This window comes from Cloeon dipterum, chromosome X (assembly GCF_949628265.1).
Source record: "Cloeon dipterum chromosome X, ieCloDipt1.1, whole genome shotgun sequence".
Lineage (NCBI taxonomy): Eukaryota > Metazoa > Arthropoda > Insecta > Ephemeroptera > Baetidae > Cloeon > Cloeon dipterum.
The window spans coordinates 11,186,640-11,204,564 of NC_088790.1; the positions used below are offsets into that span (position 1 = coordinate 11,186,640).

Here is a 17,925-nt window from a genome sequence, read left to right on the forward strand (position 1 = left end):
CTGTTTGGTTTTAAGTGTTTAAATTTTTAATTTAGGTTATGCCTTTTAAAGAGCAATGTTCGCAATAATCATATATGCAAATGCAATTTTTAATTGGTTCAGTTAAAATTAATTATCTTAATTATCACCATTTAGATCCATATTCATTGTTTACAAACAATTTAGATTAATTTTCAATCAAGCAATTACTGCCAGCTGATCACAGCTGACAGCAGATCCATCTGTGATCGATCTGCTCAGTCATTTTTCGCGCCATTTGTGCATTGCGACAACTTCAATATTGGTAACGCCCACTTTTAGTGACGGAATGTACAGTTCGGTCAAAAAAAATTTACGAAAACCGGAATGAAAAATGCCATCTGTCGGTCAAAAATTTCAACTGATATCAACCTTGATATCTGACTTTGATATCAATATCAGCCTGATATGATATATCAAATATCAGGCTTGATATTGATATGATATTTGAAATATCAAAATTTTTTGATATATCAACTTTGATATTCCCATCCCTAGTACACAACACAACCCCATGTGATTCTCGCAGAACAACAAACAACAGCAATCCGAGTCGGATTTCTAGCGGTCTTCTCCGATATTTGTCAGCAATTTGCTGCAACCCTGCAAACTGCAAATGGATAATTAATTTTTAAACCGAACAACAGTGATTTAGATTCATTTCGAAGCTAACCAACTTGAAAAAACTAACAAAAGGTAAGGCGCATATTGTTTTGAAAATTTTTAACACAAGACACATTAGAAGACACAATCACCTAGACCCAAAAATAATTATGGTATCTAGATACACATAATACATTATATTTATTTTACGTATAACAAACATGCACACGACAGAAAAACATTGGATTGTGCGAAACTTTGATCGAAGACGGTTGATCTATAATAAATCCTTTACATACATACATATGTACATGTCATAAACTCTTGATTTATTCCAAACTCCAAACAGTTTTTTTCGCCTGATTTCTACCAGTAGCATTTTATTGATTACATTGCAAGAGTATTATTATTGTATTTTAATTTAATATTTGAACACTTGTATATTTATGTATCTATTTATTTTTTCGTGATTTAGATTTTTACCACCTATAAGGGTTGTATTTCTAATCTTTAAATGATCAAATCCATGAAAGGGCAACTTAAGCCTTATTGTAAGTCACATAAAAATTTTTGTTCTCTCTAACGAATAAATTTCTCAATTTATTATCGGGGCCAATGAGCCAGTTTGTAATCACGATTGAAAACGTGCTCAAGCGGCATTTCGTTGCCAATGAGGTCGCATTTGACTTGTGGCTTTTCACCCTCTTTTTGAGGATTCATGGGGTGAAAGGATTGATCGCTGCGGACGTCGTTCCCAATGCAAAGAAGACACAAATGCATCACATTGTCGGCTCCCGTTGCGCGTGTCTTCTGTGGAAGGAAAGTGGGTTGTGGTGCGCAACAATACAATTCTAACCCCTTTCGTGCCAAGCAGCGTGACAGAGAATAACGACGTGGCACAAAGTGAATCAAAAGCAGCCACGGGGTGAAAGAACTCTTTTTTTCGATTAATTAAAACATAATTTTAAAAGCCTCATTATAGGCGACCCTGGATAATTTTCTTATATGGCGTCAAAAAGGGTTCATTTTGAATGAAAATTCATCCCACAAATAGTGACAATTTTTTTGTCTAAAACCCAAAGGAAAAATCAACGAAATCGAAACTAGGCTGGAAAAAGTAAAATCTTTACCTGTAGAATATTAAGAAAATTAATTCCATACATTATTTTTTTTTTCAACAACGTATATCACCTGAAACTTCGAGAAATCAATTTCTAAATTTACATTTTATGGAAATTTGGCTAAAAAAGAATACTTTCCACTCAGAAAATAGAAATCAGGGCTAAAAAACTCATACATATAAATAAAGCATTGCAGTGGTAAAACCCGTTTATTTTTTCAATTTTACCAGTTTCTAGCAGGAAATGTTTGCACCTGTGTTCAATAATTTTCTAAATATTTTCTCAGGACCTCGACTTAAAAAATTGTCAGAGATCTATTTTTTGGAGAAATTGAGGCAGCAAATGACAATTTACTTGAAAAAAATCTACACAGTAGAGGAAAATTTGACTGCAATACGTATCCTCAAATTTTAGATTTTCACAGGGTAAAAATGGAAAAATTCATTTCTCGCACGAGAAATTGGTAAAAATTGAATGGTTTAAGACCGGTAAAAACCAGTGGTGAAAAAATCCGGGTGGTAAGCAAATGTAACCCTGACGGTTGGTGTCATTTGAGCATATATTTCTTTCTTTTTTAAAACAAGAAAACCATAACGTGTGCTGAAATATTTTTGTATGCCCCATTCAGGAAAAGGAGGAAAAAATCAAACATAAATTTTAGTGTAAAATTGGCTTAAAATTTTAGGATATTAGCAATTAAATTTATCAGTGTTGTTGAAAGAGGGTGGCAGCTTTTGTTGTGCTCGCCGGTCATGCGAATTTCCGCTGGCGAAACGCGGCGTGACACAAAGAGTGTCGCTCACGCGACTCTCTCAAAGGCCACGCCACAAAAGAGAGGCAAAGGGACAGGGGTGACTCACCTGGGTCGTCCTCGCGGGCAGCTAATTAGCGTTCCCCTCGCGCGGCGGGATCGATTTCCCCTACGGCGAGCGTGTTGTGTCGCGCCGTTCCCGGGGCAACGGGCGTCCGGCGTCCCCTAGAGAGACTCGGGAGGCGGCAGTGCCTGATGGGGTGTTGCTCGTGGCAGAGCGAGCTGCCGCCCCCGGAGGAGCGGCACTGGCGACGGCGGCACGGCCTCCAGCTGCCGCTGCACCCGCAGCAGGTGCTCGGCTGGGTCGTGCTGGCCGCCCTGACCGCCGCCACCTTCGGCCTCCTGTTGCCGGCCATGCGCCATGACCTCAGGGCCCTCGCCACGCCGGTCATGGCGCTGCTCTTTGCCCTGCACGCCGCCTCCCACCTCGTCGCTCTGCTCACCGACCCTGCCGAGGAGGCCCTTAGGGCGGGGGGCTATTCACAAAAGGTGCCACCCGCCTGTTATACGATTGATTTTTATATAGCACTTCTTATCGCTGGACATGATCTTGTTATTTATTTATTAATAACTTTTATTTATTCATTACTTTGCAACGCTGTTTATTATTGCAACCTATTAAGCAATTAATCTAAAATTTAGTTGAATAATCTTAATGTGGTCCTTTTCTAACGAATAGTTTAGAATTTTTCCCTGAAGCGATTGGAATTGACCAACCACTATATATCTTTATTACTTTACTCTAGTTTCGGCTACTGCTCGAAGCCTCATTTCATTAACATTAAAAAGTTAAAGCATTTTCAAAATAATAAAACAAAGTAAAATGTCATTAGCTTGTAAAAATTGATACAATTTGATAAAAAAAATCATTTTATACCTGAGTCGTGTGCGACCAGTTCTTTAGCTCTACCTCAAGTGCTTTTTTTAAATCTATTTTACTGTCCCAAAATTTCGCAAATTAATTTACCACTGACCCCTGTTTAATCAATATTTTAGATAATAACACTCGATTTTAGTACTGACTGATTTTAGTACTGACTAAAATGATTACTTACTGGCAGAGAGATAAATAATTAAGTTTAATTTACAATTTTGGTTATTATTCATAGTTAGAATCGATTAATCGTGCCAAACATTGGAGTCGTATTTTACAGCTTATATTATTTTCTAAAATTAGTCACCTTAAATATTTCCAGTTTTCTGATCTCTTTGAAGAACAGAAAATCATTTGATATTAGAATTTGGCATCATATTTGCATGAGCAAATATATTGACAATTTTAAGAATCAACAATTTACAACATAATATTTATGTTCATGATGTGATCAAGCCAGTTTTTATATCGGAAAACTTAGGTTTAGCTAAAACTCTTGTTTAAGAAACCCAATTTTTTAATTTATCGATTTGAAAAAATTGAATGTTCTCAAAGTATCTCTGGATGTTTGTTTATTATCAATAATTAGACATAAATAAATTAATTAATCAGAGTCGAAATCAAAACCATGCGAGGGAGGACGACACTTCAGACAAAAAAGTTAGCTAACACCCTGTTCAGGAGGACTTTAAAACCAAAAAAATGAGCCTTCACTAGTAAAAAGCAAATCAATCACAAAAAAGTAATATCTCTGCTTGAAATCACCGAGTATTTACAAGTTTTGGATTCACCCCTCTCCATTTTTAAATTAATAAATTTGAAGTTCTTATCTAGTAACCAGGTTAGATCATAATAATTAATCTTGCCTCTTGCACTTGGTCAGGGTGAATTCGACCGGCGGCGCCACCTGCACGTGATCGAGGAGGGTCGGTGCCATTTGTGCAGCATCACGGTGAGCAGCGTGCGCAGCAAGCACTGCAGCGCGTGCAACAAGTGCGTGTCCGTGTTCGACCACCACTGCAAGTGGCTGAACCACTGCGTCGGCGGGCGTAATTACACGCCCTTCTTGGTGTGCGTGCTGTGCTCAGGGCTGGCCAGCCTGCTGATCGGCCTACTCGCCCTGTGGCAGCTCGTCTCCCTGTTCCACTTCCCCCATTTAGTGGCCTCCCCCACTGCTGAGCGGCTGGCCTTCTCCCTGCTGCTGGTGCTCGTCTCCCTGCTCTCCCTCACCGTCTCCCTGCTGCTGCTGCACCTTTTCGCCTTCCACGTCTACATTGCCTACCAGGGCATCTCCACCTACGAGTTCATCCGCAACTTCCGCTACCAGGAGGAGCCGCGTAACTACCTCATCTTGAGGAAGAAGTCCAGGTCGGCGTCCTCGGTCATCAAGTCCAGGCTGGAAGTGTGTGCGGACCGCAGCAACAGGATCACCCCCAGTGACGAGAGGGTTGATAAGAACAGCTCGGTCTTCACCATCACAGGCGAGACCAGGATTTTCACCACACCCTGAGATAAGGCCGGCGGATTCGTTGCGAACTTGGATACTATCTCTGAAGAGGTCAGTTGTCAGGCGTGACTAGATTTAAAAAAAATGCACACAACATAAGAACACAGCTTTTTCTCTTAAGAAAACTCGAAACGAGTAAGGAATGGGTGGCTCCAAGTGAACTAATTGCAAAGTAATTGGTGTCACAGCCCATACTGCACAGCTTGCTGTTTTGTCCAAGTTGCCCTTCACCTTCACAACGAAAATCAATGCCACAGAAAAATAAAAATTAATTGAAAACATCCGACTGCGCTCATCTCTGAGCACAAACGTTAAGAGTAACAAGTGACTAAATCTCGTCAGCCCCGCCACTTGCCCTCCAAGTGACATAAATCACTCCTACAGCATTTCAACCAAACCATAAGTGTCCATCCTGTCATATTGAGATATTCTCAGAGAGCGAAATTCTGCTCTTTTTATTTTGAATGGGAAAGTAGAAATATTCTGTTTATTTTCCTTATCTGTTTCCCAATCAAGAGGATTTAATTGCAAAGTGCCGTAGAATCAATTTTCTCCCACAAAAACCTGTATAATGAACCAAATCAGGAAAAGTTTGGAAATGTGCTATGAAAACACACTCACCTCTGCGTGTGAGAATGCACGGAAACAAGGTTACCCTGCCTAAGATTTCCTTTTCAACTACGGGCCGTAGCACACAAATATTTTAATTTAGCTTTTCCGCTCTCGCATGCTAACTCTTGTTGTGACGCAATTTCGATCTAAAAGTGGCCAGCCAATCCAAGTCAAGTTTTCTCCCGTTCTTCAACACACACGTCTGTAAAACATACACACGCTATACTCTCTTGCATAAATTTTCATCATGAAAGTGGCTGTTGCCTCATTACTTGTCCCTTGGTGCTTTCAGAGCAATGGAGTTTTGGCGTGACAAGCTAAAGGGCGCCAAATTCGTGCTCGCGCCCATGGTGGAGGGCAGCGAGCTGGCCTGGCGCATGCTGGCTCGCCAGCACGGCGCTGACCTTTGCTACACGCCAATGTGGCACGGGCAGGTCTTCTGCAAGGACCCCAAATACAGGGCAGAGGCCCTTGCGTCCTGCCCAGATGACAGACCGCTTATTGTGCAGGTGAGACAAACTAAAATTGCTGCACTTCAATATCTCTTTAAGAATTGCCACACGTTTCTCACTCAGCATTTTTTGTATTTCCGAGATTTTTATTTCTTGATAATCTTTAAGTAAATTTTACTGCTTGGACTCAGAATTGTGGCATCAATTTAACCTAGTTGTAACAATTCACTTTGAATTGCAACTCTCCAAAAGGTTTTTTCCCAGGCTTAAATTTTAAACCTGGGAATTTGCAATGTTTTTCAAATAAAATATGATAGTCTTCTTGCGGGATTATCCCAGAATATTCTGATTAAATAAATTATTTATCATTTCAAGAGATAGAAGGGCACCATTTTTTATCTTCCATTATTTCTTTTATGTCGTTGTGATCACCGAATACATGTTAAATTTTCATTTAAATGTATTTGTTTCTCCAGTTTTGCTCCAACGATCCCGACATCTTCACGGAAGCCGCCACCCTTGCTCAGGATCACTGCGAGGCCATCGACCTGAACCTTGGCTGTCCTCAAGCCATCGCCAAGAGGGGCAACTATGGCGCCTTTTTGCAGGACGAGTGGCAGTTGCTCCATGACATGGGTATTTCTTTTCAAAATATAGAATACACAGATTTTTAAAATAACGAATCCTATTATAGTTCGGAAGGCGAGCTCCACTGTGAAAGTGCCGATCACCTGCAAAATTCGCGTCTTTGAAGACATCCGACGAACGGTGGACTACGCGCGAATGCTGGAGGGCGCTGGCGCCTCCCTGCTGACCGTGCACGGCAGGACGAGGGAACAGAAAGGTCCTCTGACTGGTCTGGCCAACTGGGGCTACATCAAGGAGGTCCGCCAGTCGGTCAATGTGCCTATGTTCGCCAATGGAAACATCCAGAGTTTGGCTGACGTCCTCAGGTGTATTGAGGAGACCGGCGTCCAGGGCATCATGTCTGCAGAGGGACACCTGCACAACCCTGCCATCTTTGAGGTAACCACATTAAATCTAGGGAAAATAGGCAGTTGTAAATTTTTTCTTTGCTTCCAATTGTAAAAGAAAACAATTTGAAGCAATTTTAACTACAGTTAAAACAGCCATATTGCTCCTAAATCAACTTAAAAAATAATTCATTTTGCTAAATAAATTATTAATTCTCTAAAAGAATAATTTAGTTTGTTTGGTTTTGTAGATTTTTATTTTCAAAATTACATTTTTCTTATGTCTGTTTGATTGTTTTGTTGACCTCAAATTCAGAAAAGAAACAAGATTAACCAACATGAAAAACTCCAGAAAAATTTGGTAAAAAATTACTTGTAATTTTTAGCCTATAAATCAAACATTTATGCTGAAATGCTCTATTTCTCTGTCCCAAATTCACGTTTTTAGCTCAGAATATTAAATAGTTTTCAAATTTAATTTTTTGGTAATCTTTATTACTTGGCTATTGGTATTAGAATATTTTAATTTAATTTAAAGCGTCAAAGCACTTTTAGAAACCATCCAAGACCGCTCTTATTGTCATACTATACGACCAACTAAAGTTTATTTCAAGGATTTAATATAACTTATTGTTAATTTTGTAGGGTGTGAACCCTCCTGTGTATGAAATGGCTGAGGAGTACCTGACACTAGTGAAGGAGTATCCATGCGCCACCTCCATTGTGCGAGGCCACATTTTCAAACTAATGCATCACGTGCTGGCTTTGCCTGAAAACTTTGACGTCCGCTACGAAATCGCCAAGGCCCAGGAACTAAGCAACTTTGAAACTAGTGTGAAGAAAATTAGGGAGCGGTATGAAAAGCACGCCACAGGAATTGAAAAATACTCGCAACCAAATGGCAAGCGTTCCCTGCGGCTAAATTCGCTTTTATTAACTGTTTCTTTCGAATAGATTTGCCTTTTGACGTTTGGCTGTGTCAGCCCTATGTGCGTATGCCTCCTGATGAGTACCTGAAAAAGCTTAAAGAAGCAAACGAAGCCAATAAAAACGGGGTGCGTTAGTTTGACTCTTGGAGTGATACCAGAGCTAAAATGTTTTCTTGTAGGAAGGTATAAAAAGAAGTAACGATGAAGATGGACCACCTGAATTGTCAAAAAAGAAACAGAAAGTGCTGGAAAGGAATCCTAGAAAGAAATTTGAGCGAAAAAAGTTACCTCTTTGTTCCAAATGTCTCAATCCAAAGGTAATTAATAAGTAAAATTATTCAGAAGAACCAAATCATACAGCATTTTTGTAGGGCTTGAAATGCGGTTTCTTTTTGTGCAAGTCGTGCTGTCGCTCAAAGTGCTATCAGGAAGAGTTGGATTGCCCCGGTCACCGGATTCTGGTCAAAACGCGTCGCAACATGGCCCGAGAGCACGCCAACGACAAGACTGATGCGCCCCCGGATCAAGAGGTCTGAACTTTTTTATAACAAAAAATGGAATACTTCTAACTGTTGTTTTCAATAAATAAGAAAATTCCATTCTTTGTCTTTTATTTTGGTCTTAGACAAGGGATAATCTCACAATATCTAATTTAGTTGGTTGACTCTTATACGCTCTACATCAACTCTAAATCTATGAATCAAACTGATAAAATATTGGGGGGTTTTACAAAATGATCCACTATTAAAAAATTTTCAACTATTTGAAGCTACATGACTTACCCTTAAATTAAATTGTTGCACAGAGCATTGTATAAAACACTTATTTCACTTGTGAAATGAACGTAATATTTGTATTGCAACAGTTACATTGAGATTCAATGCTTCAATGCAGACTAACCATATAGAGAAAAAAATGGCACAGTTTCCTGCTTTAATCACGTATATTGTTTATGCGCTTATTGTGTAAGACTTTTTTTTCTTTGGGATCATTGATTGACAACAATTCCAAAGCCCTCTAGTGAGGAATTATAAAATAAAAACATTTGAAAAGTCCATTATTTTGTAAGTGCTGGTTTTTGTTCTGCTTTCATTTATTACCTATTTACACATGTAATGCGCTGGGTATGTGCCGATTAAGTTTTAGAAGCATGAAATAGGTTCACAGTCCATTTTAAGTATGTTGACTATCAGCCTTAAGAAAGGCATTCTGCCGCAGCCACACTCTCCATTCACGTCATCAGTAGTGAAATCATGCATTCCTACACCGGCTCCAATCTCCATCACAAAATCGACCTGATAATTTCAGAAGACAAAATGCTTCACATAATTGTTTACAATTACATTTCTATACACCTTTGCTGTCAGCGACTCTTGGTCATCAAAGATAAACAAATTATTCGCCTTGACGGCATAGTTTTGCATGCTAGCATTTTTGATCAACTGGTATGATGGGTCCTTGATTAACTTGCACCACTTATTATTTAAAAGCTTTAATAATGGATTTTATTAGCAAAATGCTCTTTCTTACTTCGGACATGATGAGTGACTTCTGCATTTTACTGTTCTTCACAAATACAGTTCCAATCTTCAACGTCTTCTGGTCACTTAGCTCATAATTTTTGTAATTCGGTTGAATAGTTAAAACCAATTTTCTTCTAAATTCGCTTCCCTTCTTAATTTTAGTCATGAGCTCACTGATTAAGTCTCTCTGCAATGGATGAAAAAATAATATATTATTTAGAAAATGATTATTAATCATCCGATCATTACTGTTTTCTTTAAATTAAAGCTGAAATCTGTAGTCGGAAGCCAGTCTCCTGCAGTTTGTAAGTGACATTCAAAGTAGAAGTAGTCTATAACGTCTACAATTTCACTAAAATAGTCCCCTGGTAAAAACAAATGTAATTTATTACACACATGGATTAAAGAGGCTCTCACCAGAAACCATTATAGTGTTCGAAAAGACGCCGTTCATGTGGTAAATTACAGTTTTGCCAGTCACTTTAAAAGGGGTTGCCAAGGCACGTAAGAAGCTGACAACAGATTTTCTATCAATATCTTGCGTGCATATTCCCTAAGAAGAGGCAACTTTCTTTGATTATTTAAAGATAGGGCTTTAACTAAAATATTAAACCTGCGGACACCCAACCCATATCCACGATATGGCGATCCCGTCAAAATCGTATTTGCTAACAAACTCGACCACCCCTTGCACAAATTTCGCTGTGAGCTGCGCGTTCTTGGCCACCCTAGTGAGTTCCTTAGGGTGCATTTCTGAGTCACCGAAGCTTCCAACTCGCAACATCACCTTCATTCCCGACTTTTTTGCGGACTTAAGTGCCAAGCTTGCCACTAATAGAAGAGAAGTGATTCTATTCAATACTTCAATTTAAACAAAACTTATTTTCTTTACTCGACCAATGTTCAGTTTTCATTTGCAGCAAGTTGGTCTCTTTGTTGAACACGGCTGCTGGCATCACCAAAATATCGCAAAGTGGCTGCCCCTTCTCGCTCAATATTGATGAAATGTCCCAACTAAAAATTCGATTATTCTTACACTCGGTTCATTCTAACTCAGAAAAATCAATTACTTATTTTCCATAAAGCAAATTACTTTGAATTTACTTTTTCTAATGGGGAGTTTGGCATCACAGCTCTTAACTGTGAGGATATTTTCCAGAATTTGTTTTTATTTTTATTCGATAAATACCAACTTCTCACCTCTCCCGCTTATTGAGTCAAATAAACATTTTTCTTTTACAAAATCGCCTGTCAAGTCCATACATTCTGCGATGCAATGCCTTAAACTCTCTGAAAAATAAACTACAAATTTTATGCTTAAAATAAGGATAAACTTTGACAATGGCAATGTTTAGGAGGAGAATTGCATTATAGGGCTATAAAAAGCTTGAAAATGTATTAAACTAAATTTGAAATCCATTTGATGTAATATTTAAAGTAAACTGACAATCAAAGTACTCAAATTTCCAACGAACCTGGTCGATCAGTCGCATATATGTACATTTTCAATGCAACAGAACAATTATATTACAAGACTTTCTATAAAACATGGTTGATTGATTTTCCCTTCTCAACCGATAACCATGTAAAAAGTTGAAAAAATCTATTAAGGAAAAGTAGAAAAATAGTTTTAATATTATTTATTTTTCGGATTTTTCTTTTCACTTTTTAAATGTATAGAATATGAAAGAGAAAGTACGTATACCCAATTTTAAAGAAATTAACTCTTTACTTCAAATCTCTAACCTTATAGGAGCATTGTCTTTGTAACAATCATTACTGATTTCAATTAATTTTGACTGGTAAGAATTTCTAACAAATTTAAGAGCTCGGAATCAATTATCAAAGTTAAAGAATACCCTCTATATTTTTCTTTGTCTCTGCCAAGCTCTTGTTTCCACGACACTTTCCATGGCACACTGGCGAACACTAAAATAAATGCTCAATTAAACTGGAATTTGCCTCGTAGTTGCGAGAAATATACAGCAAATACAAGCGTAATAAGTATCTTAAAAATACTCATGCTGGTTGTGAACATCGGAATGGCCGCTCAAATATTGAAAATGCTGTGTTGTGCTTCAAATTATGTTTCCGCCGAACACAAAACTCTATCCATGGACGTTTTTGTAGTTCATGTTCTCTGATGCATACTATTGCGGGCAAACACCCACTACGATTTTTTTTAAATACTATATTATTTGATTGGTAAAACTAATCAATTATATTGAATGTTGGATTTAAATGACGCTGTATTATTTGTGTTTTATTTTTGAAGAGTCAAAATATAATGCAGTGAAACATTGCAACTAAAGATGCAATGATGCTGTGCTCGCTAAATTTCACCTAACATGTAAGATGGTTCAGTCTAAAGTAGTAACCATGACCCAAAAAAGAGTTTACCGAGCCACTGTAGTCAATGACAATTTTGGATAAGAAAAGCGTCATACGAAATCATAGGAAAAGCACCAATCTTCTCACTAATTTTTTATGTCTGAAGTAAATGAATGATTATTCCATTGCGACGCAATTATGTATTATAAAACTAGAAAAACAGACTCAAGATAAAGGAGAACAAACCTCAGAAAAAATAGCATAGCATACAGTACTAATAGTTTCCTCTGAAATGAGTAAAATTGATCCTTCTGTGTTCAAAAATACTTGGTTTAAAAATATCCTTAAATTTTAATTCATGGGAAACTGCAGGTATAACTTCCATTTTTCGTACCATTTACGTCTAATAGATAATAAACATTTTTTATCATCGAGGCAATAGTCCATTTTTGGATTGGGCTTCCTAGAACGTGGCTTGTTTGTGCTGTATTTAAAAATACAAGTCGTTGCCAGTTTTGGCTGTCGAGTTGTTGTCTTTTACGAAAGTAGCATAGGCACCAAAGTTTAAAGAAAATTATTACTGCATTGTGCGTTTATTTAATTGAAGTGGTCAGGTTTAAACAAAAGTGCATTAATTCGTCTGACAGTGATACTAATGATGCACGTATTGACTTAGAGCAGTTTGATGGAAGATTTTTAAAAACTGATATAATTTTGACTGTCAATCTTAAGCAAGGAATTCTGTAGCATCCGCACACCAAAATTAACGTCATAATGGGCACGAGACATGCATCATCACACCATTCAAATTCCGCAGAAAAATGTTCGTCTTGTATTTTTTCTTACTCGGCGATTCCTTGCAAGAATTAAGCGGTAAACTACTCGTCCTTAGCCACCGTGGTGAATTTCTTGGGGTGTATGACAGACTCATCTCAGGTACCAACTGAGAGCGATACTTCCATTCCCACCTTTTCCGCTAATTTCAGCGCTGATATCCCCTCTAAAAGTTGTAATCAATCAAGAAGTCAAACTTCGATTGGACTAATTAAAGTCATTCATTGACATGCGAATCTCGCAAGTTGATTTGTAATAAATCACGGCTTAGTGCGGCGAGAGATTACCCTTGTAATTGATTATTTTGCTAGCAGTGTTTGCCCTTTCGCGCTATAATATCTCACTTATTATATGAGTTATTATTTATTATATAGCTACGGCAAGAATAAACAAATACAATAATAACAAGGGTTTTATAAAAATATACTGTATTTCAACACGAGAAGGAACATGTTTGATAGTATATTGATTATTTAGGCTATGATATACAAAGTCAGTACACTCAATGCTATTAAACCTGATCATTCCCGGATTGAGATATTTGAATAAAAATTAAAGCCTTTCTACGATCAAGGGATTTCTTATAAATTACTCTTTATTTTCCTTTTTAGTAAAAATTTTACGACAGTACACAATTTATTTTATCGACCTGTCATCATATCTAGTTGGTCTCTTTGTTGAACACGGCCACGCACTGACAGTATAAAAATGGGAACCCGTTGTCGTTCTCTATGATTGAAACGTCCCAACTGCGAAGTATGTGATTTTTCATTCGTTCTGTGCATTCTTACTAAAAACGATTGCAGTAATTGACAGCTAACAAACGAAAAAATTTGTTTAATTAATTTTCGGCAAGTTGTGTTATTTTGCGTATTTGTTGTGTAATTTTTATAGATATTATTTTTCAATCAATTCTTTTTGTTGGTACAGAGAATAAAGAGCTGATTTAATTTTAGAAGCATGGAATCGGCTCGCAATCCATCTTGAGTGTGTTGAATATCAGTTTTAAATAAGGTATTTTGCCGCAGCCGCACGCTCCATTCACGTCATCAGTTACCAAACTATGCAAACCCACACCAGCTCCGAATTCCATCACAAAATTTACCTGCAAAGTAAATAGATGAATTAGTCACAGAGGATTATTTCATTAAATTATTTTCTTTCACTTTGGCTGTCAGCGACTCTTGGTCATCAAAGATAAATATATTGTCCGACTTGATGGCGTAATTTTGAGTTTCAGCGTTCTTGACTAACTGGTACGTTGGGTCTTTGGCCAACTCGCACCACTTATTATTAATAAAGAGTTGAAATATTTTGTTAAATAAAAAATAAAAAATTGCCCTTTCTCACTTCGGGCATGTTGAGTCTCTTATTCATTTTGGAGTATGGTACAAATACGGTTCCAATTTTTAACACTTGCTGACCTCGTAGTTCATAACTGGGGTAGGCTGGCTCCACAGAAATCACCACTTTTCTTTTGAAATCTTTGGCCCTCTTAATTTTAGTCGTGAGCTCACCCATTAAATCTCTCTGTAATGACGAAATTATAGATTTTAAGAATTCTGATGGAAACATAATACGCGCATACTGTTTCCTTTAAATTAAAGGAAAAATCTGTTTTTGGCATCCAGTCTCCACTTTGAAAGTGGTCTTCAAAGTAGAAGTAGTCTATTTCGTCAACAATATCGCTAAAATAATCCCCTAAATAAAACATCCAAGTAAATGTTTAATTATACACACCATTTTATTAATGCTCTCACCCGCAGCCATTATTGTGCTCGAAAATACGCCATACATGTGGTAAAGAATGATTTTACCATTTACTTTTAAAGGGGTTGCCAAGGCACGTATGAAGCTGGTAACAGTCTTCCTATCAACATTTTGTGCGCAAGCGGACTGGAGAAGACGAAATTTGCTACCAATTTTTAAAGGCTAGTAAATATTTGCCATCAGACCTGCGGACACCCGGGCCACAGCCATGCTATGGTGATTCCGTCGAAATCGTATTTTCTGACGAACTCGGTGACTCCTTTCACGAATATCGCCGTGAGTTGCTCGTTTTTGGCCAACCTGGTGAATTCTTTGGGGTGCATGATAGACTCATCCCAGGAGCCAACTCTCAGGGTCACTTTCATACCCACTTTTTTTGCAACTTTCAGCGCTGATATCACTTCTTAAAAATAAATATCATTCCAGCAGCGCATTAACTTCTATTTGATTAGTATTTGTTTACTTGACCATATTTCAGATTTCATTTCAAGTAGGTTGGTATCTTTGTTGAACACGGCCACTGATAAAATCAAAATATCACAAAGGGGCTGCCCATTTTCGATTACCAATGTTGAAATGTCCATACTGATTGGGAAAAATATATGTTTTTATCGTGTCTGTTATAATTGAAAAATTACTCGTAATCAAAGTGGCAAATAATTTTAAATTTGCTTTCTTTTCTGGGACGTACGGAATCACAACCCTTTACTAAAAATTTTCCAGATTGTTTGTGAAATGAATTTTAAATTCCAGAAAAACTCACTTCTCCCAGTAATAGTATTAAATGCACATTTTTCTTCTGCTTCATCCTCTGTCAAATCGAGACACTCGGCTATGCAATATCTTAAAGAATCTGAAAATTAAATTGATATTTATTTATTTTGAAAATTATTAAATCTACGCAAATGTTTTTGAAGTGATTTGTTGAGAAGCTCAGAAAAAAGACCGTCATTAAACTGCTCAAATGTGCAATGAGCCTGGTCGGTTTGGTAGATTTATTTTCAATACAGAAAGAACAAAAATTTCGCTTGATTTCCATTAAACGATGGTTGATGTTTTTTGCCTACAATCGACAATACATCCTTTCATCTTAGAACCCAAGTTTTAGTTTCAAATTTGACAAGCAGATCTTGCAAGGCGAAAGTTTAACGAACCTTTTTTATTTCCCATGGTAACATAATATATGCTACTTGAACTTCGTTTCAGCTGTTACGAGAATATATTTTGCTTTATTGCTTAAATACAAATTACAGACAGTTAAAAATTGTATATTATGTTTAATATTATACAAAATAATTATTTTCTTAAATTTTTAACTCTTACGTACTGATGACTTTTAAACAAAATTATTGAATAAATGCAATACTCGGGTTACAAGTGTAACAACTTAGTTTGCCAAACAAGTTTAAATTTTTTAAGCTATATAATAAATATATTACCCTCAATACTGCTCTTGACTCCATCCGCGCTTTTATTTCCACGACATTGTCCATTGCAAACTGGTGACCACTGAAAAATTACTATATTTGCTATATTTAACTTTTACTTGACTCCTTATTGCGAGACTTACAATGAATATAAGAGTCAGGGTTATAATAACGCTAGTCATGATGGCAGCAAGCATGGGAACGAACTGCCCAGCGAAAAATCTGTATCATGTGTGTACAATAAAAAAATGTTTCCGTTTGTATTCAATTTATGGCCGCTTGCGTTGTGAATGCTTTGTGACGCACATTAGAAATCTATATTTTTCTACAAAGTTGAAATTTTTTTCAAGCTTTTTAATTATAAAAAGTTGGTAGATAGATATTAAGTTTCACTATATCCCATGCTTGCAGCTAACAACCAAATGGCTGCAAAGCTGTGAGGTGCTTTAAAAATATTTACAGTTTTATAAATGCCTGCGTTGTTAGAAAAATCGCATTGCCTCCTTTCAAATCTTACATTATATAGTTATCCCTTTTTGTTTTTACTCTGAATACGGACAAGCTAGAATCTTCACTAAGTTTTTTTTATCTAGTTTGGAACAAGACACATAATTAAACTATCAAATACTTTCGTTGTATTAATTAATAATACATATATACGTTATTTGTGATTTTTATACAAGTCAAGAAGGAAAACTTCACGAAAAATGGCTTATACATTGTTGCGTTTGTTGAAGGCTTTCATTTTAATGCTTTTTAGCTATAGTTATTGTATTTATTTAGTATTATTATTATTATTTATTTTCAGAGAGGACTACGAAAAAAACTAGCAAAACAGATGAAGTGGTGACCATCAGGATGGCATATAAAAGTGAAATATGACGTTGTGGTGCCGTCATAAGTGTTTCCGTGGACCATATAGACGCTTGCGCAGTGTACCAAAACTTATTTCCGCGTGAGCACATTTGAACGAGATGACAAATTCAATTGTTAATGTTAAATCCTGTTAACTTATCTCTTAAATCTGTTGTTAATTAACTTGAGATATACTCTTAACTGAAAAGGACGAGACTTCTCCCAATTCAAGTTGTTCATTTGTAGTAAGATTTCCACAAATAATGTATATTATGATCATCTTTCGAGATGATAGCAGATCAAATGACTTGATATGTTGGACTCTTCATAGTAAATATCGAATGAATCAAATTTTAAAGTGCAACCAAGGCCTCAAAGTGTGCTATAATAGTAAATCTGCGGACATAAAAAAAACTTTTCATCTTTATTTCAAAACATTATTATGCAAAAATATAATTACTATTTCTTGATAATAGGGATAATAAGTTAGGATGCCTACGGTTAACTGCGGAAGAATTAAAAACAAGGAATAGGTTCGCACCACATTTTGAGAATGTTGACGACGTGTGTGAGGTAAGGCATTCTGCCGCAGCCGCAATCTCCATTAACATCATCAGTCTTGACGCTGTGCAACCCAACACCGGCTCCAAACTCCTTCACAAAATTGATCTGAATCATATGGGATTAAGTTGAGCAAAAAGTATTAAATAGCAATATTTTGGTGTCACAACCTTCGCCGTTAATGACTCCTGATCGTCATAAGTAATCAAATTGTTCGGCCTGACGGCGTAATTTTGCGTCTCGGCATTCCTGACCAACTTGTACGCAGGGTCCTTGATCATTCTGCACCACTACACAAGTGCATCATAGAATAATTTGGCTTTTCCGAATCAAAAAAAATTTTACTTGGGACATCCCGATAACATTGTTTAATTGTGTGTTTTTCACAAATAAAGTCCCCATTGTTGTCACATTGGGATCGCTGAGCTTGTAATTGTGAGCAATCGGTTCAACAGTTATAATAATCTTTCTTTTAAACTCTTCGCTCTTCTTGATTTTCGTCGTGAGCGCGTTCATCAGATCCTTCTAATGAAAAAAAATCATATTTCGTAAATTCAGTAATTCATAAATTTTCAAAATTACTGTTTTCTTCAAGCTAAAGTAGAACTCTGTCGTGGACAAGATTCCAGTTTGAAAATGGTCTTCAAAATAGAAATAGTTTACCAAGTCAACTATATCACTGTAATAGTCACCTAAGAATCAAAGAGATAAAGTATAGGCAGA

The 17,925-nt window shown here is 36.9% G+C and overlaps 4 protein-coding genes and 1 long non-coding RNA gene across 6 annotated transcripts; 2 read left to right on the top strand and 3 right to left on the bottom strand.

Annotated features, from left to right (window-relative positions):
• The first annotated feature begins 521 nt into the window (after nt 1–521).
• On the top strand, nt 522–8,500 carry Dus1 (Dihydrouridine synthase 1). Of its 2 annotated transcripts, none has more exons than XM_065494430.1 (8): nt 522–714; nt 5,839–6,055; nt 6,475–6,634; nt 6,693–7,024; nt 7,618–7,873; nt 7,927–8,027; nt 8,081–8,218; nt 8,273–8,500. In XM_065494430.1, exons 2-8 carry the CDS (start codon nt 5,843–5,845, stop codon nt 8,435–8,437), a joined length of 1,365 nt encoding a protein of 454 aa, XP_065350502.1. In that variant the 5' UTR covers nt 522–714; nt 5,839–5,842; the 3' UTR covers nt 8,438–8,500. The 2 variants fall into 2 exon arrangements, with proteins under 2 accessions (XP_065350502.1, XP_065350503.1); XM_065494431.1 differs by lacking the exon at nt 522–714 and adding an exon at nt 4,851–4,985.
• LOC135945285 (palmitoyltransferase ZDHHC1) lies at nt 2,749–4,937 on the top strand. Its single transcript, XM_065492876.1, has 2 exons — nt 2,749–3,042; nt 4,311–4,937. The coding sequence occupies exons 1-2, from the start codon at nt 2,749–2,751 to the stop codon at nt 4,935–4,937; spliced, it is 921 nt and encodes a 306-aa protein (XP_065348948.1).
• Nucleotides 8,501–9,025: 525 nt separating the features above from the next.
• LOC135945286 (uncharacterized) lies at nt 9,026–10,380 on the bottom strand. The gene is made up of 7 exons (XM_065492877.1): nt 10,317–10,380; nt 10,035–10,255; nt 9,842–9,977; nt 9,674–9,789; nt 9,432–9,611; nt 9,257–9,376; nt 9,026–9,196 (listed from the first exon to the last, which is right to left on the bottom strand). The coding sequence occupies exons 1-7, from the start codon at nt 10,378–10,380 to the stop codon at nt 9,044–9,046; spliced, it is 990 nt and encodes a 329-aa protein (XP_065348949.1). The 3' UTR covers nt 9,026–9,043.
• A 2,734-nt stretch (nt 10,381–13,114) lies between these two features.
• LOC135946321 (chitinase-3-like protein 1) lies at nt 13,115–15,980 on the bottom strand. The gene is made up of 11 exons (XM_065494509.1): nt 15,930–15,980; nt 15,799–15,868; nt 15,123–15,212; nt 14,998–15,067; nt 14,823–14,944; nt 14,545–14,762; nt 14,350–14,485; nt 14,178–14,290; nt 13,940–14,119; nt 13,756–13,875; nt 13,115–13,694 (listed from the first exon to the last, which is right to left on the bottom strand). Exons 1-11 carry the CDS (start codon nt 15,966–15,968, stop codon nt 13,542–13,544), a joined length of 1,311 nt encoding a protein of 436 aa, XP_065350581.1. The 5' UTR covers nt 15,969–15,980; the 3' UTR covers nt 13,115–13,541.
• A 982-nt stretch (nt 15,981–16,962) lies between these two features.
• Nucleotides 16,963–17,721, bottom strand: LOC135945108 (uncharacterized). Its single transcript, XR_010575401.1, has 3 exons — nt 17,548–17,721; nt 17,373–17,492; nt 16,963–17,310 (listed from the first exon to the last, which is right to left on the bottom strand). It is a non-coding gene; the product is annotated as an uncharacterized LOC135945108 (long non-coding RNA).
• Between the last annotated feature and the right edge of the window lie 204 nt (nt 17,722–17,925).